The sequence below is a fragment of the Carettochelys insculpta genome, chromosome 4, assembly GCF_033958435.1.
Source record: "Carettochelys insculpta isolate YL-2023 chromosome 4, ASM3395843v1, whole genome shotgun sequence".
NCBI lineage: Eukaryota > Metazoa > Chordata > Testudines > Carettochelyidae > Carettochelys > Carettochelys insculpta.
In genome coordinates this window covers 113,034,225-113,057,191 of record NC_134140.1, presented here as the reverse complement: position 1 = coordinate 113,057,191, position 22,967 = coordinate 113,034,225, and the positions used below count along the sequence as shown (strand labels likewise).

The following is a 22,967-nucleotide window of genomic DNA, read 5'->3' as shown; positions in this document are numbered from 1 at the left end:
ATGATCAAGCTCTCTGTGTGAGAGGCAATGTTCCCAAAGATCCATTCAATGCCTTCCTTCTCTTAAGGTTCTGGATTCCTGAGATCCATTCAATCTAGGTGTTCCCCCCGTTCCCCCACCCCAAGAAAAAACAATGTAAACCCACTGCAGAGGCAGTCAGTCTTTTATTTCCTGCATCAGAGGGGAGCTGTGTTAGTCTGTATTTGCAAAAACAACCACAAGTCCTATGAGAACAACAAGAAGTCTTGTGGCACCTTATAGACTAACAGATATTTTGGAGCATAAGGTTTCGTGGGCAAAGACTCGCTTCATCAGATGCATGGGGGGGCGGTCCAGAGGGATATTGAAAGAATGGGGTCCCACTAAATGGGAGGGCCAGAGCTGACAAAGTCTATTCAGTAAGGTGGAAATGGCATATTATCAATAGTATGCATGAAAAGAGGAAAAAACAAGTCAGATCAGACTGGGGGATATGACCCATTGTCAGAGTCTAATGGGGAGATATTAACACCCAGGGCAGAGAAGCTGTTTTTGTAAGCTGCAAGCCACTCCCAGTCTCCGTTTAATCCTTGGTTAATGGAGTCAAATTTGCAAATAAATTGCAGCTCAGAGATTTCTCTCTCCATCTGATTTTTGAAATTTTTTTGTTTCAGGACTGCCACCCTTAAATCTGCTACTGAGTGTCCAGGGAGATTGAAGCATTCACCCACCGGCTTCTGTACATTACCGTTCCTGATGTCTGATTTATGTCCATTTATTCTTTTACGTAGAGACTGTCCAGTTTGGCCAATGTAAATTGCAGTGGGGCATTGCTGGCACATGATGGCATATATTATATTAGTAGAGGTGCAGGTAAAGGAGCCCCTGATGGTATGGTTGATGTGAGGTCCTGTGATGATGTCACTGGTGAAGATATTTGAGCAGAGTTGGCAGCAAGGACCATTGCAGGGGCTGGTTCCAGGCCTAGAGCCACTGGTTTGTAATTTGTAGCGGCTGGTGAGGATTTGTTTAAGGTTGGCAGGCTGTCTGTAGGCGAGGACAGGCCTGTCTCCCAAGGTCTGTGGGAGTGAAAGATCATTGTTCAGGATGGGTTGCAAATCACTAATGATGTGTTGGAGAGGCCTTAGTTGTGGGCTGTATGTGATGGTCAGTGGTGTTCTCTTGTTTTCCTTGCGAGGCCTGTTTTGTAGCAGGTGGCTTTTGGGAACCTGTCTGGCTCTGTCAATCTGGTTCCTCCCTTCCTTAGGTGGGTATTGTAGTTTGAGGAAAGCTTGGTAAGGTTCTTGTAGATGTTTGTCTCTGTCTGATGGATCAGAGCAAATATGGTTGTACCTTAGTGCCTGGCTGTAAACGATGGATTGTGTAGTATGCCCTGGATGGAAGCTGGAGGCATGTAGATAACCCTAGCAGTCTGTGGGTTTTCGGTATAGGGTGCTATTCATGTGACTGTTGCTTATGTGCACAGTAATGTCCAAGAAGTGAATTTCTTGTGTGGACTGGTCCAGGCTAAGGTTGATGGTGGGGTGGAAACTGTTGAAATCATGGTGGAACTCTTCAAGAGCCTCCTTCCCATGGGTCCAGATAAGAACATAAGAATGGCCATACTGGGTCAGACCAAAGGTCCATCCAGCCCAGTATCCCGTCTGCCGACAGTGGCCAGTGCCAGGTGCCCCAGAGAAGGAGAACAGAAGACAATGATCAAGTGATTTATCTCCTGCCATCCATCTCCTGCCCTTGTACTGAAGGCTAGGGCACCATACTTTACCCCTGGCTAATAGCCATTTATGGACCTAACCTGCAAAAATTTATCGAGCTCTTTTTTAAACCCTAATAGAGTCCTGGCCTTCACAGCCTCCTCCAGCAAGGAGTTCCACAGGTTGATTGTGCGCTGTGTGAAGAAAAATTTCCTTTTATTAGTTTTGAACCTACTACCCATCAATTTCATTTGGTGTCCCCTAGTTCTTGTATTATGGGAAAAGGTAAATAATTTTTCTATATTCACTTTCTCCACACCATTCATGATTTTATATACCTCTATCATATTGCCCTTCAATCGCCTCTTTTCCAGACTGAAAAGTCCCAGTCTCTCTAGCCTCTCTCCATGTGGGACCCATTCCAAACCCCTAATCATCTTAGTCGCCCTTTTCTGAACCTTTTCTAATGCCAATATATCTTTTTTGAGGTGAGGAGACCACATCTGCACGCAGTACTCAAGATGTGGGTGTACCTTAGTTTTATATAGGGGAAGTATGATATCTTTTGTCGTATTATCTATCACTTTTTTAATAATTCCTAACATCCTATTTGCTTTACTAACTGCCGCTGCACACTGCGTGGATGTCTTCAGAGAACTATCCACTATAACTCCAAGATCCCTTTCCTGATCTGTCGTAGCTAAATTTGACCCCATCATGTTGTACATGTAATTTGGGTTATTTTTTCCAATGTGCATTACCTTACACTTACCCACATTAGATTTCATTTGCCATTTTGCTGCCCAATCACTCAGTTTGCTGAGATCTTTTTGTAGTTCTTCACAATCCCTTTTGGTTTTGACTGTCCTGAACAACTTGGTGTCATCTGCAAACTTTGCCACCTCACTGCTTACCTCATTTTCTCGACCATTGATGAACAAGTTGAACAGGATCAGTCCCGGGACTGACCCCTGGGGAACACCACTAGTTACCCCCCTCCATTGTGAAAATTTACCATTTATTCCAACCCTTTGTTTTCTGTCTTTTAACCAATTCCCGATCCATGACAGGATCTTTCCTCCTATCCCATGACCGCCTAATTTACATAAAAGCCTTTGGTGTGGGACCGTGTCAAAGGCTTTCTGGAAATCTAGGTATATTATGTCCACTGGGTGCCCCTTGTCCGCATGTTTATTAACCCCTTCAAAGAATTCTAATAGATTAGTTAGACACGACTTCCCTCTGCAGAAACCAGGCTGACTTTTGCCCAACAATTCGTGCTCTTCTACGTGCCTTGCAATTTTATTCTTTACTATTGTTTCTACTAATTTGCCTGGTACTGATGTTAGACTTATCGGTCTATAATTGCCAGGGTCTCCTCTAGAGCCTTTTTTAAATATTGGTGTTATATTGGCCGTCTTCCAGTCATTGGGTACCGATGCAGATTTAAAGGATAGGTTACAAACCACTGTTAATAACTCTGCAATTTCACATTTGAGTTCTTTCAGAACCCTTGGGTGAATACCGTCTGGTTCTGGAGACTTGTTACTATTCAGCTTATCAATTAACTCCAAAACCTCCTCTAATGTCACTTCAATCTGGGAGAGTTCCTCAGATTTGTCACCTAAAAAGGCTGGCTCAGATTTAGGAACCTCTGTAACATCCTCAGCCATGAAGACTGAAGCAAAGAAATCATTTAATCGCTCCGCAATGGCACTGTCTTCCTTGATTGCTCCTTTTATATCTTTATTGTCCAAGGGCCCCACTGCTTTTTTAGCGGGCTTCCTGCTTCTAATGTATTTAAAAAACATTTTACTATCATTTTTTGAATTTTTGGCTAGCTGTTCCTCAAAATCTTTTCTGGCTTTTCTTACTACATTATAGCCGTGTCTACACGTGCACGCTACTTCGAAGTAGTGGCACTAACTTCGAAATAGCGCCGGTCACGGCTACACGTGTTAGGCGCTATTTCGATGTTAACATCGACGTTAGGTGGTGAGACGTCGAAGCCGCTAACCCCATGAGGGGATGGGAATAGCACCCTACTTCGAAGTTGAACGTCGAAGTAGGGCACATGTAGACGATCCACGTCCCGCAACATCAAAATAATGGGGTCCACCATGGTGGCCATCAGCTGAGGGGTTGAGAGACGCTCTCTCTCCAGCGCCTGCGGGGCTCTATGGTCACCGTGTGCAGCAGCCCTTAGCCCAGGGCTTCTGGCTGCTGCTGCTGCAGCTGGGGATCCATGCTGCATGCACAGGGTCTGCAACCAGTTGTCGGCTCTGTGGATCTTGTGTTGTTTAGTTCAACTGTGTCTGGGAGGGGCCCTTTAAGGGAGCGGCTTGCTGTTGAGTCCGCCCTGTGACCCTGTCTGCAGCTGTGCCTGGCAGCCTGGCACCCTTATTTCGATGTGTGCTACTTTGGCGTGTAGACGTTCCCTCGCAGCGCCTATTTCGATGTGGTTCTGTGCAACGTTGATGTTGAACGTCGACATTGCCAGCCCTGGAGGACGTGTAGACGTTATTTATCGAAATAGCCTATTTCGATGTCTCTACATCGAAATAAGCTACTTCGATGTAGGCTTCACGTGTAGACGTAGCTTATGACACTTAATTTGGGAGTGTTTGTGTTCCTTTCTATTTTCCTCACTAGGATTTGACTTCCACTTTTTAAAAGCTGCCCTTTTCTCTCTCACTGCCTTTTTAACATGGCTGTTAAGCCATGGTAGTGCTTTGTTAGGTCTCTTACTGTGTTTTTTTATTTGGGGTATACATTTAAGTTGGGCTTCTAGTATGGTGTCTTTAAACAGTTTCCATGCAGCTTCCAGGGATTTTAGTTTAGTTACTCTACCTTTTAGTTTCTGTTTAACTAGCTTCCTCATTTTAGTGTAATTCCCCCTTTTTGAAATTAAATGCCGGAGTGTTTGACTGCTGCGGTGTTCTTCCCAACACAGGAATATTAAAAGTTATTATATTGTGGTCACTATTTCCAAGCGGTCCAGTAACAGTTACCTCTTGGACCAGATCCTGCGTTCCAGTCAGGACTAGATCAAGAATTGACTCTCCCCTTGTGGGTTCCTGTACTAGCTGCTCCAAGAAGCAGTCATTTAAGGCATCAAGAAATTTAATCTCTGAATCCCATCCTGAGGTGACACGTACCCAATCAATATGGGGATAATTGAAATATCCTATTATTACTGTGTTTTTTATTTTGATAGCCTCTCTAATCTCCCTTAACATTTCAGCATCACTATCACTGTCCTGGTTAGGTGGTCAGTAATATATTCCTAATGCCATATTCATATTAGAGGAATGAATTGTTATCCATAATGATTCTATGGAACATTTTGATTCCTTTAGGATTTTTGCTTCATTTGATTCTATATTATCCTTCACATATAGTACCACTCCACCACCCACATGACCTGTTCTGTCTTTCCAATATAACTTATATCCTGGTATGATAGTGTCCCACTGATTGTCCTCATTCCACCATGTTTCTGTGATGCCTATTATGTCAACTTCCTCCTTTGATATGAGGTACTCCAGTTCACCCATCTTATTAGACAGAAGATGTCATCAATGTAGCGCAGGTGGAGGGGGGCACTATGGGACAAGAACTGAGAAAGTGTTGTTCCAGGTCAGCCATAAAAATGTCGGCATACTGTGGGGCCATGCGGGTGCCCGTAGCAGTGCCACCAATTTGAAGGTATTGTCCTCAAATCTGAAATACTTGTGCATGAAGAGCTTATACTCCAAAATATCTGTTAGTCTATAAAGTGCCACAAGACTTCTTGTTCTTCTCAAAACTACAGACTAACACAGCTACCTCTCTGACACAAGTTCTGTGGCACCTTATAGACTAACAGATATTTTGGCGCATAAGCTGTCGTGGGCAAAGACCCCCTCGTCAAATGCATCTGTAACCGACATGGTGATGTGTGGTTAACTCTCGCAGGTAGTAGTAGCGAGACAATTTCAGAGCAGAAGAGCTAGTGTTCTCTAGGGCCCAAACTGACCAGTAGCTAGCTTTCCGCTCACGCTATTGTGATGCCTGCACTAAGCTCTAGCGCTCCCAGGTTCAAGCCTGCCTGAGGGCACTTATGCATCTGCTGAAGTGGATCTTTGCCCCCAAAGCTTATGCTCCAAGCATCTGTTAGACTATACCGCCCTCCAGCCCTTTGTGTTTTTATTTCCTGAAGGCCCGAACCGAACGAGCACAGCTGAAAGGAAGGTGCTCTAACCACAGCAAACTTTTTATGTAAGGCCCCACTTCCCGCCGCTGCCCCAAAGAATGTCATCCCCACCACCAGACGCTGCAGGCAGGTGTATAGATGTATAGATGCTAAAACCAAACACACACCTTTCGGCGGGTGTAAGGAGATCAGTCTGCACCTGTAAAGCCTTGCGAACCCCTATGTGAAGAAACATCTACCAAAACAGCAACACGTGGCCACAGTTTGATGAGCCTGAGATGCGGCACGGGACAGTCATGCTGCCCCCCCGCCCCCGTTACACCCCTGCACCTAACCCAGCAGAGTGGTGAAGTGAGGCACGTTCCCCCCTCCCCCGGGGGCTGCCACAAGGCAACGCCGTGAATCTCCTCCGGGCTCCCACAACCCCGCCCCGTCCGCGTAGCCGACCCGGCGAGGGCAGGCAGGGGCCGGCCGGCCGGCCGGCGCTTACACGCGCGGGAGGGGAAGGGCGCTGTCTCCGCCGCCCGCCAGGAGGAAGCAGGGCCGGCCGGCCAGCCGGCGCCCCGGCTCGAGGGGGCCGAGAGAGTTTCACTTCTGCAGCGCGCGGGAGGGGAGGGCTCCGCGCAGGCAGCGGCAAGGAAGAGAGCGAGGGAACGCGGCTGCTCCTCACGCGACCCGCAGCCACCCGCCGGCTCGGCCCGGCCCGGCCGTGGGCGCCACCTGCCCTGCGCCAGCGCGGAACCATGACGCGCCCCGCAGGTGGGTCGGGGCTGCGGGCGGGGGCAGGATCGGGGGCTCCTCCTTCGCCCGCCACCGGCGCGCGCGCGCGCGCGTGTGTCAGTCTCTGCCTCCCTGGCGCGTGGAGCCGGGGCTGCAGCAGCCCCGCGTCGGCCCGGCGTCCCCTCACCCCGGCTGCAGCTCATCACTCCCCGCCCCCAACCCCGCGCGCCCTTTGGGTGCGGAGCCAGGACCTGCTCCCCTTCAGCCCCTGCCACCCGCTCGTGCCCAGAAAGAGCCACTCCTCTGACCCCAAGCCCTGCCCGTGGGACACCCACCCGCCCAGAGCTGGTGCGCTGTGGGAGCCCGGGGTGGTGCTCGGAGGTTGACTTGTGTGTGACTTGCTTGGCTTCCTTCCGCAAAGCAGGAGCCGAGCGAAGCCCACCTTTGTATCTCGCAGAGGGTCCAAGGTGGGAGTGAACAGGTCAAACCCCTCTTTTGAAAAGGGAGTTTGTAGTGTAAGACTTTTGGAAGAGGGTCGTTGCTTGTTTCCCAAAGAGCTTGTTGTTTCATTCAACAAAATGAACGCGACTGGGGTATGTGCGTTAAGCAGTGAACAGCCGTGGGACTAGAACCCAGAATTTCTTTACTGCGAGAGAATTGTGTGGCTGGAAATATACACAACCTGCATGTGGGTGTTAACATCCCGCTGAGGACAAAACGACTTTTAGGGAAAGCAGGCCAGGTAATGTATTTTACTGGACCAGCTTCTGTTGGTGAAAGAGAGGAACTTTCAAGCTGTGCAGAGCTCTTCCTCTACTTGTACTGAAATGAAAGACTGGATCTTAGGCCCATAAAAACTAGACCACAATGAAAGTATGACACTCAGGTTCATCATGTATTTCAATTGATTCCCAAGAATATTTTATATGTATACAATATTATTAATAATATTAATATTAATAATATATATTTTGTTTTGGACATTTTAATTGGTTAGTGTCAACTGAAAGCTCGTTACCTAATAAATTTGTTAGTCTTTAAGGTGTTACAGGACGGCTTGTTGTTTGTGAAGCTGCCAATTAACAGGGCTACCCCTCTGAGACTAAATGTTAATAATCACTTTACTGGAGGCCTACCATTATTATTCATATTTGTTTAGCAACACAAGCCATATCTCTGATTTTATAAAACTGCTTCCCTCTCTCCCCCAGACCCATCTGTTAGTTCGACTTTAAACCTATGTATCCTACGTTAAAAAAATCAGTGTTTTTTTGTTTTAATTTTTGGTTTTAAGAAAAAAAAGGAGACAGTACTTTGCTAGCTCACTGCACCCCCCTCTCCCTTCCTCACCCCGCAGCCAATCCTGCGGCTGGAACTGGTGAGGTGCCGATACCAAGTATCGGAAAGTACTGGCACAAAAAAAACACTGAAAAAATTAAACAACGTCCAAGTACCTTACCAAATTTAGGTTAGCAAAGTGAAGCATTTGAAAGCTAGGAAAGACTAAAAGTAAGGTAGAATGGGCAGTTTAAATTCTGGGTCCTTGGAAAGTGCATTGTCACATAGTTTAATTAGATGATTCTATACTATTTTTCCAATTCACTCACTATACACGATAGACAGTGTTCATTGATCAGAGCAGTTTAATCAATATTTCTTTTTAGGCTCATAATTCAATTTGTGGTCTTCAGCTTTATTTACTGCGTGCATAGCTGCTGGCTTCTTCTCCAGCCAGGGAGGGATGGACTTGACACCCACACTCTCTCCACCAGGCTCTGCCCCTACCCCTACCTTATCCCATTCCACCCTTTTCTCCAAAACCATGTGGTGCCTCTTCCTCACCTTCTCCCCTGCGTGCACACCAGCCCTTCTCCTCTCACTCCGTCCTGGAGCTTCTTGGATGCTGTGTAACAGCTGTTCACAGGGAGGCAGAAGGCAGTGGGAGAAGGAGGAGGTGTTTGTTAGTGGGGTTGCCAATGGGTGAGAGGTACGGGGAGGAGAAAGGATGGAAAGCTGCTGATTTTTCCCCTGGGTGCTCTAGTCCCAGAGTACACCTGGAGTCAATGCCAATGGCTTGCACAGCATCCAAATTTTGCACTGAATGCAGAATTATTCATGTTCTCATGGCCCTTTTTTATGGTGGTCATCATTATGGCATTCAAATATTATTATTTCCATTTTACAGAAGGGAAACCTGATAAAAAATAAAAACCACAGCAAATCAGGAGAGCATCATGATTCTAATTTAGCACCCATTGACTCCCAAAATTGACCACACTGGTTTTAATGAGGAAGGTATCAATATTCACATCTCCCATTCATTTCAAGTGGAATTGACTCTCCAGCTGCACTTCTGGGGTGTCATTTTCAGGTGTTTTAAATTGGACACCCAGAAAATGAGAAACACAATTAGTGACTGTGAAAAATGGGGTTGAAATTACTTGCTTGCTGTCACATATCAAGTCTGTGGCAGAAGAAGGGATCTGTTTTCACAGCTTTAGGAGACAGAAAAATATTTTTACCCTCATCTTACGAGTAAAGACAAGAGAGATGAAGGCCAGAATTTGTGAGGATGTCGCTCTTTTGGGAATCAGCGTAATAGCTGGGTGTGATAAGAACCAGTGGGGAGGCAGGTCTTGGAGCTTCTGGGGCTCACATTCTTAGACCTATGGGGACGGGACCTTCAGGCCCATGACTCCATTCCTGGCTTTAGCTCTGCAGCATAGGGAGATTGCTAGGGCTCGTGGCTTCAGCCTCACAGCTCTATTCCTGCTTTGAGCACCGGTGGGAGTGTTGGTTTCAGCCCCAGCCCTCCACACATAGCTATAGGTCTAATTCCTGGCCCATGTCCCCCTCGCTGCTGAAACTGGGAGCAGAGCCCGGGGAGCCCCAGCACTCCCTGTGGGGCTGAAGCTGAGACTGGTGCCGTGAGACTGAAGCCCCATGCCCTGGAACCCACTGTTGGGTAGAAGCTGGGGACAGATCTGCAGGATTGAAGCCATGAGCTGCAGGGTCCCCCCCGGTCTAAAGCACTGAGCTCTAGTGCTCCTACAAGGTAGAAATGCTGAGCCTTCCACCCAGACCAGGGCACCCCGGGGTCAGAAGCCCTGACTCCTCCATACAACTGCAGCCCCAACCCCCCACTTTTCATGGCTGAAGTCTGTAACATCTTGTTCAGAGTTACAAACCTTTCAGAGATATGACCAACCTCCAGTCCTGAGGTATTTGTAACTGTGAGGCTCTCCTGTTAGGGTAGTCAGGCATCCAGTTTTTGTCTGGAAATCTCATTGCAAAGGGATTGTGTCAGCACTGGTCAGCACTGCCGACTGGGCTCTGAAAAGTCCAGTTGTTAGTGCAGTCTGGCTGAGGCAGGCACCCTACTGCCCTGAATTTGTGCGGCTTCCAGGAAGTGGTCAGCAGGTCCCTGTGGCTTCTCAGTGTATGGGGGACTAGGGCTCCGCCCCCCCCGCCCAGTGCTGATTACACGGCTCCTACTAGCCTCAAACCACACTCAGTGGGAGTTCCAGGGGCAATGCTGTGTGGAGCTTCCCTGGACCCAGCCTTGGAGCTGCAGGGGCCTGTCAGACATTTCCTGCCCCCGGCACCTCTTCCCACATTGCAGACCCCTTGGTTGCAGCCCAGAGCCCACTCTTGCACTCCAAATATCTCATCCCTGGCCTTACCTCAGAGCACGTAACCTTAGCTGGAGCCCTCCCCTTGCACCCTACTCCCTGCTCTAATGTGGTGAAAGTGAAGTGGGGGAGATGGACTATGGGAGGGCGGGGGTGAGACAAAGATGTTCGGTTTTGTGGCATTAGAAAGTTACAACTCTATTTACTGTATGTTATAAAACAAACAAGTAGCACCGTAAAGACTAACAATATAATTTATTGGGTGATAAGCTTTTGTGGGACAGACCAGCTTCTTCAGATTTGGAGAATTGTAATAACTGACAAATGAGATGAAGAGAATTTAAAAGAAAAATAGGAAAAACTGTATAAAAAACTGATCAATCAGCTAGTTAGAACACAAGAAAGTGGGGAGGGAGGAAGGAAAAACATTTATGTAAGTGTCAGTTAAGTTAAATAGCCTGCCTGGCATTACTGGGAATATCAAACGTGGGGAAATTGTCCTCGTAATGCATAAGGGTAATTGATATCGTTGTTGAGTCTGAGGTGAATAAGTATCTAATTTGAGAATAAATTCCAATTCAGATGTTTCCCTTTAATCTGCTGTTAAAGTCTCTTTGTTTTAGAATGCACACCATTAAGTCTTGGATACTATGACCTGCTAAACTGAAATGCTCACTTGCAGGTTTATGTGCATTCAGAGTCCTAATGTGTGATGTGTGTCCATTCATTCTTTGGCAAAGTGATTTTCAGTTTGTCCAATATGCATGGCAGAAGGGCATTGCTGAAACATGATGGCATATATCACATTAGTGGAAGTGCAGGAATATGAGCCCTGATCATGTAGCTGATGTGGTTAGGTCCAGTGATGGTGTCTCTAGTGCAAATATGTGGGCAGAGTTGGCAACAGGGCATGTTGCAGGGAAAAGTTCCAGGATTAGTATTTCTGTGGTGTGGCATGTGGTTGCATGTGAGAATTTTCCTGAGGCTGGGTGGCTGTTCATAGGGAAGAACAGGTCTGTCACCCAGAAGTGTATGACATGTCATGTCATGTGGGTAGATATAATATTCACATTTTACAGATGAGAAAATTGAGACCAAGGCAAAAAGACTTGCCCAAAGACCACATAGTGAGTCAGTTGTTGAGCAAGGATCAGAACTCCGGGATCTCCTTACTCTCAGCCATGGGCTATCTATCACAAAAGTTTAATTTTCTTATTAATATATTGCAATAGCTGGATGTGGTCCTGTTAATCAATTTTCATTTGCAAATATGCCAAGCAGTTTTATTTTTTAAGTAGAGGCTTTTCATGAATACACATATATGGTCAACTACATACCTGTGTATGCATGAATAATTACTATTATTATGCACACAGTTAAATATTCCCAAATGCAAATGATTAGTTAAGTATGTAAGCATACACAATAGGGTGGTACAGTAAACTCTGTTTTAACCAGCATTCTATTATCCAGAATTCTCAAATAACCATAATCGTAGCAAAGTTTAAGTGGTGAAATAAAATTAAGTAAATTTTAGTTGTTTCATGTAAGCACAGTACGTGTATAGTGAAAGTTAAAATATATACAGCATTGTTTGTTAAATATCAAGCAAATTTTAGTTGTTTTCCATAAGTACAATATAGCGAAAGCAAATACAAATAAATACAGTATAAGTTGACAGTGTACAGTACTACTCTTGTTGGTAAATAAGGTACTCTGCATACATTTATTTGTTTCTTAATATCTAATCTTATTTTTCTTTAGTGTTATGCACTGCTAGGTATACCTCTGTATTATCTAGATTATTTATGTATCCGGCAATGTCTTGGTCCCGGGACTGCCAGATACAAAAGAGTCTACTGTACTAGTTGAATGTACAAGTGTAGATGTGCAATTATACATGGGCCTTGGGTCTCTTGATTTCAAAGTTTGGCGCTCATTTAATAAAGGCCACTGCAACTGAGTTCAAATTCTGGGTCCAGCACCCACGCCAGGTCTCTGGGTTTAATAATAAGCAAATATCTGAGGGTGAATAAAGGAATTTGCCATGTCCAGGCTAGAGAGGGCTACTGTAATCCAATGGCCATTCACAGCAGTAGTAGAGAGAGCAGGTTTTCCTAGCAATGGATCTTGTGGCCTCCATTCCAGAGCGAGGGGGCTTTGGACATTATTGCATAGTAGTGCTGTGTATATAATTGATTTGCATTATTGTTTTTGAAGCCAAGTCAGAGTGTGAAAATTGTTTGGTCTGTAGCAGTAGATAGGAGCACAGCAAGGTGTCACTTCATAGGAAACTCAAACTTTTTAATGCAAATTCCACTAAACATACTGTACCGAGTGTGATAGACTCAGAAGGGTATCTGTGTTAGTCTGTAGCTTCACAAATAATAAGCTGTCCTGTAGAACTTTAAAGACTAACAATTTTTATTCCAGTAAACTCTTTCATATCTTGCAGCCCAGGGACCAAAAAGTTGCTGGGTATTCAAATATTCTGGGTAATAGGTATATCTAGCAATGCATAACACTGAAGAAAAACAAGATTAGATATTAAAAAACAAACACAAATGTATGCAGAATACTTTATCTACCTACAGCAGTTGTATCGTACACTGTAAACTTAAACTGTATTTACTGTATTTATTTGTATTTACTTTCATGATACTGTACTTATGGAAAACGTAACTCAAATTTACTTCTTGTTAAAATGCTGGTTATTTGAGAGTTCTGGACAATAGAATGCTGCATATGAAAGAGTTTACAGTTGTGTTGTACCTAGCGTATATAAAGCATTCATGAATGGCCAATCTTTTATGACAATGCTCAGAAACCTTTATCACCTTGTGGCACTTGTAATTTCATGGCACATCCAATATATTAACCCCATTCATTCCTTTCTCCTCCCCCAGAGCCAGGTACCCCCAGCTCCTGGTGCCCTCCTCTCCACTCAAACTTGATGCCTGCAATTCACCAGAGTCAGCCAGCCACCGCTTCCATCCCAGAGCTGCCACTGCCACCACCTGCTTCTCCCACTCAGCAGTGGGGCGCCTGTATGGAGTGTCGAAGGGCATATGACGTAGCTCCCAGCCTCCCTCCACTCTAACCACTACAATTCCACCCCTCTCTGGGAGGGTTAGAGGCCTGGATTCCTGGCTCCCAGCCCCCCTGTTCTAACCAGCAGGCTAGACTCCCATCCCCTTTCCCGGGGAAGGAGTGTTAGTGATAGTACCCAAGAGTTCTGGCTCCGAGCCTCCCTCCACTAGAATCCCATCCCCCGCCCCCAATCCAGGATGTTAGGTGGGACTTTAGCATAGCTGTTAGAGCAGAAGCTGGGAGCCAGGAATCCTGATTTCTATTCCCCCACCAGGAACCATCACCAGGGTTCAAACCTTCACCAGCAGGGGGATGATATCTAGTGGTTAAAGCAGAGGGAGGGGGAATAGAACCCAAGAGTCCTGGCTCACAGGCCCCTAAGCTCTAGACTAGACTCCCCCCAGTGGGATAGAACCCAGTTGCTGGGCTGGAACCCAGGAGTCCTGGGTCTCAGCCTCCTGCTCCAAATACTAAGGTAGACTCCCCACCCCGACATCCTGGAGGGGTGGGGTGGGAGTCTAGTGGAGGGAGGCTGGAAGCCAGGACTCTTGGGTTTTATCACCTAGCCTTGCCCACTTCCCCTGCCTCAGAGCCAGGCACCCCCAGACCCTCCTACCCCTGCTCTAAATCAATGCCTGCAATTCACCAGAGCCACCACCCCCTCTGCTGCCCCAGAGCCACTGCTGCTGTCACACGTTTCTCCCACCAAGCACACCAAAGCACTTTTTTACGGTATCTGTCTTCACTTTCAGGGAGAGGCAGAGGTAGGATAATCTGCTAGTGCTGATACCATACTTGATTTATAATTCTTCTCCACAATCACAAAGATAAATGTCATCACAGAGATTAGCCATCATGTATTCTTTATTTATATAAAGTGCATGTCTTGTCTCCCACTTGACAGAAATTAGTCATTATAATTGATTGTTTGAATGGAATGTGTTTATCCTACAGGGGAAATAGCCATTGGGTAGGGTTGGAAATAGCTGTTTTTTGTATTTCATAAATTGCAGAAAACACCAATATGTATTTCCAGTATTTTATTTTTTTATTTAATTTAAATGTTTGCATTAATAGGAAATAAACCTCAGCACTTCATTCAAAATATAATAGGTAAAGATTGAGCATTATAGAAGATACATAAATAATATCACACTATTGGATAATCATATATTCTGAATAATTTTGAGTATAGTAGAAAAAGAATATTTTTACAAGATCCTGTGGTGTGCGTTCACACATGCACACAATGTGGTTACACCCAAAGGGGTTTTGTGTATTAGAAATGTCCTTTCTATACATTTTGCTTCTTAAGGATGAAAACGTTTTGATAGGTTTTTTGGATGAAAGGAAAAAATGTTATTGAGATTTAAAGATTGAAAACTATTTATTCCAAGCCTGATACTTAAAGGTTGAGGTTGACAATTTCATCTCCATCCAAGATGTTACCCAGCTTCTCATATGTTGAAACCACCCCAATTGGCTGGAAACTTAGATTTCCTTTAAAATAAATCAGCCTGGTTGTGGAAAGGAAAACATGTTCCATTAAATATGAAAACAACACAGTATATACTATAAATTGGCATTGGACTCTGGCATCATGGATCATTTGGAGGCAAACATCAAAGCTTGGTAGGAAAGAAGGAAAATAGGTAGGGTGAGGATTGACAATGAAGAGCCTTGAAAGTAAATACAGACAGCGTATGTTTGGTGCCATGGAGAAAAGGGAGTCAGTGGAGGGTTTCATTGAGAGGGGTCACATGATCAAGGCTATGAATTAGGAAAACTCTTTTTGCAGCAGCATTCTGAATGGCTGCAGCGCCACTACGAGCCACCATAGGCCCTGGGGCAAGGTGGGAGGGGCCGGGCTCAGTGCCTGGAAGGTTGGGGCCAATGACAGAAGGAGTGTGGCCGAGGACATTTGTGCCTCAGTGCTGCAGGGACCAAGGTGCAGCCCCCTTCTCCCTTCCCCCAGCCACGCTGAGCATGAGTTGCACTGCTGTGGCAATTCAAAAGGGCCTAGAGCTCTGGACATTGATGCTGCTACCTTGGCAGCAATGGTGGCTGGAGCTTGGGGCCCTCTTGAAAGGCCGAGCCAAGGGGCAACTGCCCCCCACTGCCGTTGGTGGGTCCGAATGGCTGTGAGAAAGGCAGGCTTGCATTTCTCAAGGCCACAGGGAGGAATGTTGCAGTATTCAAGATGTGGGATGAAGAATACTTGGATGTGAGATTTAGTTGAGTGGAGGAATAGGAAAAGCTATATGTTGGATGTGATGTAGCAGGAAATGGCACTCCTGAGACATAACACCATATGTGAAGACCTAATTTTTCAGTCATCCAGTTGTTCTGTGTGACTGTGTGTTAGTGCCCGGCCTTCGATACCTGGGGCCCAAGTTTTGGATATGCTAACCCACCATGGCTCCTATTAATTTCACATAGAGTTGTGGGTTCTTCTGACAAGCAGGCCAAAAATGGTCAGAGGGACAGTAAGTTGTCACTTTGGATCACATGTATGAGTTGACCTTTCATTAAAAACATAAACTCAAGGCACTTGGGGACAGTGTTTTTTCACATTGTGAAATACTCATATGGAAGACAAAAATCACACAAACCCTTTTATTAATGTGACCTAACGACACTACTTCCGCCTTCTGACTCCTGAGTGACATCTCCGTGTTTCTTGGAGCAGTGCATATTTTCTAATAAGTGGGCATGTTGATTGAGCTTATTGTGTGTGCAGTAGTAAACCCTCCTCTGGTGGAGTGGAGATTAATGAGTTCTTCTGGGCTCATTCAGCAGCAGTGAGTCACATCTTTAAGGCTTGTTTTGCTTGGAAGTGGTAGTGGTGAGTTTAAAAAGGAAAAACTTACCACAGGAAGGGCTGCTGATTCTGAACAGGAAGAAGATGGCTATGTCTCAGAGACTGCAAACCACAGAGAGAGAGCAGCCCAGAGAGAGGTAGTTGCGGCTTCAGAGCCCCTGGAGTTGCACATATAAATTGTAAAGTAGATTGCTCCAAGAGGAGGGGTTGGACGTAGACTTAAATTAAATACAGCAGAACTGCTGATAACAAAGGCCAATGGGCTGACTCCATCTTTGCCTTTCTTTTCCTTCATTCATCTCTCCATCTCTTATGATGAAATGAGGAGAGGACCTTTCTCTAGTTTATTTTTGCTAACAGAACCCCTCAGATGCTACAAATTCAGAGAGAGGACATTAAAAACAGCTTGAAGTAGGGCCTGGTGGGTATTCAGGAGAGCTCATAACAACCTCTGTTGTGGAATGCTGAAAAGGGGTTCATGTAGGCTTGAAGTGTGTGCTTGCTGCCTAATGAGGAGTGAAATGTTGGTGCACAAAACAACTTATTCATGTGTAACAAATTGTCTTGAAAAAATGTATGTCAATATAACCCCACTGTAAAATGTTTTAAGGGGCAAAATGAAAACTGAAACATTTCAGGCAACCTGAAATCAGAGTTATCAGGAGACCATAATACCATGTGAAAAACTGTGACTGTGCTGGTTTATTTTTTGAAGTGAAAGGTGACATCCTTACTTAAATGATTCGTCCAAAATCGTAGAGGAAGTACCTGGCAGCTAGAAAGTGGGCCCACAATTCCAGTGTAACATCTTCATCAAAAGACCATAATTCTTTCAGACAGTAATTCAAATATGAATGTACAGTACATTGTACGAGTCACGTATGGGCTTTTACAACTCCTTGAATTTCTATGCAATATCCTGATACAGTGGCAATTATCGTGATCCTTTAGGCAGCACTTGTCTAACCCACACATGTACTGGGTGTGGTTCAATGTCCCGGGTAGTGACACCTAGACCACTTACAGAAAGAAAGAAAGAAAGAAAGAATGAGTCTTCTCTACAGCCTTAGCGGAGAGCCAGCTGGCTTTTCGCTCAAACTGTAGAGGCTTATGCATTAAGCTCCAGAGATCACAGGTTCAAGTGTGTCTGGCACTTACACCAACAACATGCCATCCTGCTCAGAAGTTGTTGGAAGACATGAACCTACAGTGATGTGGCTCTGTGAAGGAACTCCTGTAATTCTTCCCTGGTGGCCCAGTGTCTATTCCCCTGGAGACAGAGCTCCTGGAAGAAGTGTATTTGCCTTAGGACTTGTGCCTCTGAGTTCTCTGACTGGTTGGTTGTTTCTTCATGCTGCCTGCCTGACATGGCCCGTAGCTTAATGTTGCTGCTAAGGCCAATAGCAAATAAAGACTCAGACATTTAATACTTGAAATTTGTTCTTGGTAAATGATACCTTAAAAATAAACTGAACCCAACAAGAAAATTTATAAAAACTCAGCTCCTGGATGATCTGTCAATATTACAAATATTTACCCAGTAACATAGGGGGACATTAGTTGGGATGCTTACTAAGAAGAGAGGTTGGGGCAGTGGAATCTGTAATTTTTTCCTGTTTCAACCAGTTCCAACAATTATACCACATCAGCAGAGCCAGACTGACAATAGTCTGAAATGCACTGCTGACGTCTCAGTGCTAAGTGGTTTTGTATTTGAGCTACTTTGCGCTGATTGAGACTCCTTGTTGACAATAAATCGATTGTACTAAGGCAGGGTTCCCAAACTTTATATAGCTGGGACCCCGTTTTTTTCAGTACCTTTTTTTGCGGCCCAAAAATGTAAACACGTATAAAAAATGAAAAATGAATAATTTTTCACAGTTTGTTATTTATTCACAGTAATAACAGTACGTAGCGATAATTGTATATTTTCTGAGGACTGGTGTTTTTTTCCAAGGACTGGTACTGGGCTGCAGACCAAACTTTGGGAAACACTTTGTCAGAGTCTAAAGGGGAGCTATTAACACCCAGGGCAGAGAAGCTGTTTTTGTAAGCTGTGAGCCACTCCCAGTCTCTATTTAATCCTTGGTTAATAGAGTCAAATTTGCAAAGGCTCACATCCCCGTCTGATCTGACTTCTTTTTTCCTCTTTTGATAAGTGCTATTGATACTGGGCCATTTCCACCTTGCTGAATAGACCTTGTCAGCTCTGGCCCTCCCTTTTACTGGGACTCCACTCTTTAAATACCCCTCTGAACCCACCCCCCAACTCATGCATCTGATGAAGCGGGTCTTTGCCCACGAAAGCTTGTGCTCCAAAATATCTGTTAGTCTACAAGGTGCCTCAAGACTTCTTGTTGTTCTCGAAGCTACAGACTAACACAGCTACCTCTGTGATACTATGCGAAGGAATCAGGTCATTTTCCTTTTATCGTAAGTCTGCCTGAATTGGTTCACAGCTTCCCAACTCTTCAGTTTTTAGAAAACTCTAGCCTTTTTAGCCCCAGCTCACTCATTTCCTGGACATGTTCTCTATTCTTCCCTTTGATGTCTATGGAATTGGCTCTACAATTTTCAAATATAGCATAGGAATATGGGGATAGGCATGAATAAAGAGAGAGAGAGAAAGTTGCCTATACAGTCTTTGCTCTTGTACCCAGAGGGCCTGGTCAAATGGCTTTATTATCAGAGACAAATTTTCTTTAACTGTTTCTATTAAATAAAAGCAATTTATCATGACTTTGGAAGGAAGTAAACACTAAAAAGCAAATAAAACATAAACCAATATTTACATTAGCCAAGTACACTAACAATCTCCCTTGTTCCTAAACAAACACACAAAACAGAAAACACTGAGGCTGTCCCCACACTCTAAGGTTCCTAAACACTTACACATGTCACTTTATGACTATGGGTAATCTCTTTATGTTCTTTAGGGCAGGACTATGTGTACTTCTGTTTAGTCTGGATCAAACACTGTGATAGGCATAAATAATAAGTATAGCTCTCCACTTGCTATATATTTGAATATTTTGTTCAACAGAAATAATATAGCTACCATTATATCACAGTGTTCTGCTCAAGCTCTCCATGGAATGGAGGAAGGTTAGCTGGTGGATCAAATAGTAATAGTACCCAAGTTAGTTGATTATTAGTAAAAGGAAAATGTTTGAAAAATATCACTGTTTGTGAACAGAGTTCTTATAGGATACAGATCACATCTGTTTAATAATAAGAGAGGTAGCGGTGTTAGTCTGTATGCTACCAAAACAAAACAGCATATTTTGTTAGTCTTGGGCTACGTCTACACATGCACGCTACATCGAAATAGCTTATTTCGATGTAATGACATCAAAATAGTCTATTTCGATGAATAAAGTCTACACGTCCTCCAGGACTGGCAATGTCGACGTTCAACTTCGATGTTGGGCAGCACCACGTCGAAATAGGCGCTGCGAGGGAACGTCTACATGCCAAAGTAGCACACATCAAAATAAGGGTGCCAGGAACAGCTACAGACAGGGTCACAGGGCAGACTCAACAGCAAGCCGCTCCCTTAAAGGGCCCCTTCCAGACACAGTTGCACTATACAACACAAGATCCACAGAGCCAACAACTGGTTGCAGACCCTGTGCATGCAGCATGGATCCCCAGCTGCAGCAGCAGCAGCCAGAAGCCCTGGGCTAAGGGCTGCTGCACACGGTGACCATAGAGCCCCGCAGGCGCTGGAGAGAGAGCGTCTCTCAACCCCTCAGCTGATGGCCGCCATGGCGGACCCCACCATTTCGATGTTGCGGGACGTGGATCGTCTACATGTGCCCTACTTCGACGTTCAACTTCGAAGTAGGGTGCTATTCCCATCCCCTCATGGGGTTAGCGACTTCGACGTCTCGCTGCCTAATGTCGATTTCAACTTCGAAATAGCGCCCAACATGTGTAGCCGTGACGGGCGCTATTTCGAAGTTGGCGCTGCTACTTCGAAGTAGCGTGCACGTGTAGATGCGGCCTTTATAGTGCTACATGACTGCTGTTTTTTCTCTTTAATAGTTTTAAGTGGTAATGTCTTTTTCAATTTAAAACATTTTAAAAAGATTTTTCTGTTTTGCCTTAGACTTAAATTTTATAGAATTGAAAAATATTTACATTGTATTTTCACAATGTCTGGTTATTATTGTTTTTATTCACCCAAGAAACATTTTACACTTGGTTAGTTAAATGACAAAACAATATAATTTTGTGCCTGGAACAAGGTCAACAAGAAGGACTGAGGAAATCAGAAGGCTCAGCCTTTAAACAACATCAGTTTCTTCTGTAAAAATAGAAGGCTAAAAAGAGGTACAGGACTTAATTAGTTTAACAATAAAGCAATAAAAGCAAGCAAGCAGCACTCCTGTCAGCCCATTCAAAATGTGGCATCCTCCTGATTGTACTGAAGTTTGTATTAATTCAAAAATGTCACTGTAGTTAAGTAAGCAAATCATACATGCAATAGAACTGTCAGGGACCAATTTCTGGTTCTTTTTATCTTTCTTTGTAAAATGCACATGATTTAAAATTGGTAAATACACTCTATTAATCACTCTCTACAGAGATATTTGAATTTACCTGCTCTGCTGTGCAATTTGGTGTACTTATCTGATGGCAACTGCTGATGGTGATATTTGTAGGAACAGAACCAATCTGTTAGGGGTTTCTTTCCCTCTCAGAGGCGTCAGTGTTTTCAATAGCATCCAAATGGCCAGGCCCAGATCTTCAGCAATGGCAGAAGCACATGCAACGTTAATCAGGTGTTTGTGTGCATGGGCACTTACACAGAAAAAAGACCAATCAGTTAATCCTACTCAAGTAGTGTGGAACTTTCTAGCACACTGTCATCCTTATGTATGGGCCCGTTTAGCCAAATGCTTAAGCACACACTTAGTGGAATTGGAGCCATAACTTTGTATTCAACGGTACCGATTTAAACATAATTTTAAAAAAAGTCTCTAACCTATCCGAGTTCTGTTTAGGGTGGCCAACTTTTTAATCATGCGAAACTGAATACCCTCGCCCAGGGGTCTGCAACCTGTGGCTCCGAAGCCACATGCAGCTCTTTAAGGACTCGATATGTGATCTCGCAGCATTGGATAACTCCCCTTAGCGTCCTCCAGAGATAGAGAAGGTTTGGGAATGAAAGTCAGGTAGAGAGTGGTACAAATACATAAAGTGTGAGGAAATAGAATACGTAAAAGTCTGTGACTGTTCTACAGTAACGTATCACATTACAGATCATGTGTGCGCTGTTCTTAAACTAGGGTTTAAAAAAGTATGGTTTGACATTATTTATTAAGGATTTATTAAGGATTATCTCGTATTCACGTGCATTGCAGCTCTTGATCTACTGATTTTGTTTTGTTTTATTACTGAATTGTTAAAAATGGCTCTTCTTGCTATTTTGGTTGTCAACCCCTGCTCTTGCCCCATGCAGTTCCAGAGACCCCTCCCCTTCTATAAGGCCCTGCCCCCACTCAACACCCCTCCCACCCCCACCAGTCCCTCTCTATCACCTTCACCCACTTTCACTGTGCTGGAGTGGGAATTGGGTTACAGAAGAGAGTGAGGGCTCTGGCTGGGGCGTGTGGCCTCTGGGGTGGGACCAAGGCTAAGAGGTTAGGGCTGCAAACCCAGGGTGCTACGCTGGGGGAGGGATTTGTAGTGTCAGAGGGAGTGCAGGTTCTAGCTGGGGATGTGGGCTGGAGGATGAAGGAGGGGTCTCTGGGGTGAAGCTGAGCATTCTGGTGTTCAGGAAGGGGCTCAGGGCTAGGGCAGGGGGTTGGGGTGCAGGAGGGGTTGGGACCTCCAGGAGGGGGTTTAGGTGTGGGAGGGGACTGAATGCTGGGGAAGGAGATAAGGGTGCAGGAAGGGTTGTGGGCTCTAGCAAGGGTTGCAGACTTGGATCAGGGGGTTTGGATTCTAGCTGGGTGATGCTTAGCTTAGGTGGCTCCTGTGCAGCAGCACCCTAGTGTTAAAGCAGGCTCCATGCCTCCCCTGGTTCCTTGTGGCTCCCGGAAGTGGCTTGTATATGTGGCTCCTGTGCGGTGGGGTGGCCAGGTGGTTTTGTGTACTGCCCAAGCCCACAGAGGCCGCTCCTGCAGTTTTCTTCAGCTGTGGTTCCACGTGAATGGGCGTTGTGACCACGGCTTTCAGGATGGGGGCTGCACAAAGAGGTTCCTTGACTGAAAACCGGATGCCTGGCAACCCAGTTCTGCTAGAAATAGACATATGGTACTGTAATGATTTAACGTTTGAGCTGAAGCTCATTGAAGTCAGTGGAAAGATTCCCATTTCCGTGTGCGAATAGTCATTATGGACCTAAGTGATACCAAATGCACTGAAACCATGTTTATATTAGCCTAAATGGCTTTACGTGCATCTGGAGAACTACTTTGGGGGAAGACAGGCTAAGGAGGGTACCGTAATATAATATTGTAATATCCATACCCAATTTGTAACTCATTCACACTCATCTATTGGTCTGAAAGTTAAAATAAAACTTCTAGCACAAAAATAGGGCATTTTTTAATTAACATACACAACAAATCTAGCTCAGAATGGGATTTCAAATCCATCAAATGCAAAATGCTAAAAGCTCAATACCACTGCTATTTTCAGGAATTCCAATAATTCTGCTGTTGTCGTGTTTCATAAAATTTCCCATAGCTTCAAATTTCCTGCCTACAGCAGTTTCACTGCTGCTGTAAGTCATTATAGCTCCATTGAAGTCAATTGCAGAATGCTGTTTTCTCAACAAATCAGGATCTGGCCTAGTATCTTTA

General features: G+C 44.8%; 1 protein-coding gene across 1 annotated transcript in view; it reads left to right on the top strand.

Moving 5' to 3' along the window:
* Nucleotides 1-6,500: 6,500 nt before the first annotated feature.
* BANK1 (B cell scaffold protein with ankyrin repeats 1) overlaps nucleotides 6,501-22,967 on the top strand; it is a 296,463-nt gene continuing 279,996 nt past the window's right edge. Inside the window, exon 1 of the mRNA XM_074991991.1 lies at nucleotides 6,501-6,648. Within this exon, the coding sequence (XP_074848092.1) occupies nucleotides 6,633-6,648 (16 nt within the window). The 5' untranslated portion in view covers nucleotides 6,501-6,632. The remainder of the gene's footprint in view (nucleotides 6,649-22,967) is intronic.